The 4,595-nt window shown below is 44.2% G+C and overlaps 1 protein-coding gene across 1 annotated transcript; it reads left to right on the forward strand.

Annotated features, from left to right (window-relative positions):
* Nucleotides 1-942, forward strand: LOC127055100 (olfactory receptor 52E2-like). Its single transcript, XM_050961753.1, has one exon. It carries the CDS (start codon nucleotides 1-3, stop codon nucleotides 940-942), a length of 942 nt encoding a protein of 313 aa, XP_050817710.1.
* Nucleotides 943-4,595: the final 3,653 nt, after the last annotated feature.

Here is a 4,595-nt window from a genome sequence, read left to right on the forward strand (position 1 = left end):
ATGGCAGCTTTCAACTTCACCCCCTCTGACCCTTCGATCTTCATCCTAATGGGCATCCCCAGCCTGGAGGCTGCCCACATCTGGATTTCCATCCCTTTCTCTACGTTCTACATTACAAGCCTGTTGGGAAATTTCACTCTTCTGTGTGTTGTACGTAAGGCGCAGACCCTGCACAAGCCGATGTACCTGCTGCTCTGCATGCTGGCCCTCACAGACATCTCCACACTTACCTTCGTCGTACCAAAGGCACTGGGCATATTCTGGTTCAATTTGAAAGGCATTAGTATGGCTGGCTGCCTCACCCAGATGTTCTTCCTTCACACAGTTTCTGTTATGCACTCAGCCACCCTCGTGACAATGGCTTTTGATCGCTATGTTGCCATATATAACCCTCTGAGATACGCCACCATCCTCAGCAATGCACGAATAGCTAAGCTCGGGCTTGTAGGTCTGATGAGAGCTGTTCTCTTCATTCTGCCTCTGCCCCTGCTCCTGAGCAGGCAGCCATTCTGTGCCAACCGCATTATCCCCCACACGCAATGCGAGCACATAGCTGTGTTCAAGATTGCATGTGGGGACATTACAGTCATTAGGATATATAGCTTGATGCTAATGTTTGTAGTTTTGGGGTTTGACCTGATGCTCATTGCCCTGTCCTACGGTCAGATCATCAGGGCCGTCCTCAGAATCTCCTCTAAGAAAGCCCACCAGAAAGCTTTCAACACTTGCACAACCCACATCTGTGTGATGCTGACATATTACACCCCTGGCGTCTTCTCCATTTTCACATATCAGTTTGGTCAAGGCATCGCTCCCCATGTTCACATCATCTTGGCTGACCTCTATCTCCTTATCCCTCCCATGCTCAACCCGATCATTTATGGAATCAGAACCAAAGAGCTTCGTGACAAAATTAGCAAATACACCTGCTGCAGAAAGTGATCGCCTGGGGCCACTCACTTGAAACCTCTACTACAAGAGGGGGAAAACATATCTCCTCGTTAATCAAGGGTGCCCTGTCCCAATTTGATTGAGCTCAGCATTGTGGAAGTTCACAGTCTGAGAAGTTCCTCCCACACAATATATTATCACTCCATCACTCAGCACGGCTCTTTCCATTGCTGAGTTACCTCTCTCTGAGCATCGCTTGGCCTCTTTCATTGTCACTCATCAGCCTCCATCCCCACACACCCTGTTACTCAGCCTTTCCGTGACGCTTAGACTATGTCTACACTAACACGGTAAGTGAACCTACTCTACGCAATTCCAGCTACGGGAATAAGGTAGCTGGAGTCGATGTACCTTGGATAAAGTTACTGCAGGGTCTACACTGTGGGAGCGGGAGGGGAGGTTGACAGGAGAAAATCTCCCATTGACTTATCTTACTCTTCTCTTTACTAGACCCACTAAATCGACCACCAATGGATCGATCTCAGAGCATCGATCCCAGCTGAGTGTAGACCTGACCTGAGACTACCATTAGATACTGAAGCATTTTGAGGCACAGTAGTTTTCCATTAGTCCCTGTGTCGTCTTGGTTGTTTTCAATTTTACACACAGAAGCTACACTTTCACATAACCAAAGAGAAAAAGAAAGAATTAGCAATGCTGAAGTTCTTTGTCATATGTACAGTGATTCGGTGAACAAAATGTACCTGATTTTTCTATGTTGAATCCGTCACAAAACCTGGAGGATAAACCTAATGTTTCTACTGGAAAGTCCTTATACAGGAAAACTGCTGTAGGAATTGAAGACATTCTACTAGAGCTTACTGGTGAGAGTTGTGAAACCATGTGTTTTTGATAACTGGACTGCGATATTTAACTACTACAGCATCTTTGAGTAAAAATAACTTACTGCTTTGCACAGCTGATTTTGGAGTGGAACAGACTATGAACTTTCCTTGTGTCCCAGAGAGGGCTCTTTGTGATGTCCGTGTGTCCACAAAGCAAGGTTTTTGTTTTCGTGAACCTTTCCCATTTTTTTGTTCATTGTTCTTGTGACAGGTTAGATCACAGAACCCCCCTTGGAAGACAATCCAGACAATCCAGGAAGTTTTTGAAATTGTAGGGGGACAATTTCCTGGTCGAAGTGCTGGAGGAACCATATAGGGGCAGAGCTCCTCTTGACCTACTGCTGACAAACAGAGAAGAGTTAGTAGGGGAAGCAAAAGTGGATGGGAAGCTGGGAGGCAGTGACCATGAGATGGTTGATTTCAGGATCCTGACACAAGGAAGAAAGGAGAGCAGCAGAATACAGATCCTAGACTTCAGAAAAGCAGACTTTAACTCCCTAAGGGAGCTGATGGGCAGGATCCCCTGGGAAAATAACATGAGGGGAAAGGATTCCAGGAGAGCTGGCTGTATTTTAAAGAATACTAATTGAAGTTGCAGGAAAAAAAACATCCCAATGTGTGAGAAGAATAGTAAATGTGGCAGGTGACCAGCTTGACTTAACAGTGAAATCCTTGCTGATCTTAAACGCAAAAAAGAAACTTACAAGAAGTAGAAGATTGATGAGGGAGGAGTATAAAAATATTGCTCAGGCATGCAGGAGTGAAATCAGGAAGGCCAAATCACACTTGGAGTTGCAGCTAGCAAGAGATGTTAAGAGTAACAAGAAGGGTTTCTTCAGGTATGTTAGCAACAAGAAGAAAGTCAAGGAAAGTGTAGGCCCCTTACTGAACGAGGAAGGCAACCTAGTGACAGAGGATGTGGAAAAAACTAATGTACACAATCCTTTTTTTGCCTTTGTCTTCACAAACAAGGTCAGCTCCCAGACTGCTACAGGAGAGTAGCGTAGCTGAAGTTGATGTATCTTAGATTGAATTACTTCGCCTTTTCATGGCATGGGATCGACGGCTGCCGCTCTCCCATCAACTCAGCTTCCACCTCTCACCCTGGTGGAGTTCCGGAGTTGACAGGGAGCATGTTTGGGAATTGAGGTATCGCATCTAGAAGAGACGCGATACATGGATCCCCGATTGATCGATCACTAACTGCTGATACAGTGGGTAATGGAGCCATACCCTCAGGGAGGGACCTTTGTACACTTGTTCAGGGGGAGATTCTTCCCTGGAGCAACCAGTATCAGCTCTGATCTCCTCCATCATCAGCCACAAAACAGGCTACTTCCCTGCCTTTTTGCCCTTCTCAAGCACTTCTCTTCAGACTTGATTTGTCTGACCCATTTTTCTGATAATTTAATTGATCAACATTTGGCTTATTTGAACTCACTTTGAAATGTAGCTACGAGTTTAGTGGCTTTGGGAAATAATTCTGCTGCTTTGTATAGGTCTATGCCTCTGGATTGTAGCAGTTTTGAAACTGCATTTACCGTGTCCAGAATCTTTTTTTGGAGCACAATGAGAAAAACAAAACTAAAGTTTTCCATTTATTTCTATAATGCTGAAGGTTCATAAAATTCAGTGGCATTTTATCTCATGGGGAATTATTTCTGTGAGTGCCTTCATTGTGTCTAAATAGTGAATCTGAGAGGACGGAGTGATTCACACTAGTTGTTGATCAGTTGTGTAGTCAATTGCTTGACCAAGCTTTCGGTTCTGAAATGGGTCCAAGAGGCCCACTAAAGAATGTCAGGTTTACTGCTCTAACCCCATAATAAAACAGTACAGGAAATAGCCTTTATACAATACTGGTCTCTAGGAAGCCGTCTTGTGCAGTGATGTTACATTCACCTTATGAAGAAAGAACGTGTCTCCAAAGTTACACATTTCAGATTTTATCATTTATATGATGATTTGGCAAGTTACACATTTCTTTAAATGTCACTAAAACCCACCCATCAGTTCTCCCAGTTCCCTAAAGTATGTGGGACGCTGTAGCCCGTAAGGCCAACTTGCTATCTTGCTGTATTGCATAATGTGTGGGGTTTTTTCCACTGGTTTGATTGATTATAAAATTTTGGGGGGTTTGTTTATGCTGAATTCCAGGATATGTTATTCATAATAGTTATTCATAATATTTGGCCAAAACGCAAGGAATCTACAGGCCTGTATCTTGTAGATCAAGTTAGTAGAAGTGCTTGTAACCTTTGGCATAGATAAATGGTCTACCGGTTACCCCTCTGGACTTTGGGGAGCTGAATAGGGAATGGAACAAATAACTGAATATGTTTACCCTAGTTCTGGAACAGACCCATCCCCATCATCATATAAGGTGTTTTCTTCTCACTTAGCTAGTTATAGAGATATAAAAGAAAGACTCAAAGATCGCTGTCTGTGGAATGGCCTTCTCTTACTGTGACAGGCTAAGGCCTTCAGCTAAGATGTAGTTAGGCAGCCATACGCTGGGAAGTGTGCTCCTGTCTCTAAAGGTGTCTGTTAACTCTGCTTCTGACTCTAAACCCTGTTGTGCTAAATAATTTTTAACCACCCTAACTAATTTACAACACTTCAGCAGCCCCTGCTGAAACAGCACCAAACTCGAAAGATTACTGGCAGCTTCTCATACTGCTGCCCTTACTTCAAACCTCTCACAAGTGGACTGAAGTGCCACCTTTCCCTGGAAGGCATTCAGTTCCCATGGGCAGGGACCTTCTTCCACTACCCACATACCAAAGGAGGGTGGGCTCC

This window comes from Gopherus flavomarginatus, chromosome 1, assembly GCF_025201925.1.
Source record: "Gopherus flavomarginatus isolate rGopFla2 chromosome 1, rGopFla2.mat.asm, whole genome shotgun sequence".
In the NCBI taxonomy this organism is placed as follows: domain Eukaryota; kingdom Metazoa; phylum Chordata; order Testudines; family Testudinidae; genus Gopherus; species Gopherus flavomarginatus.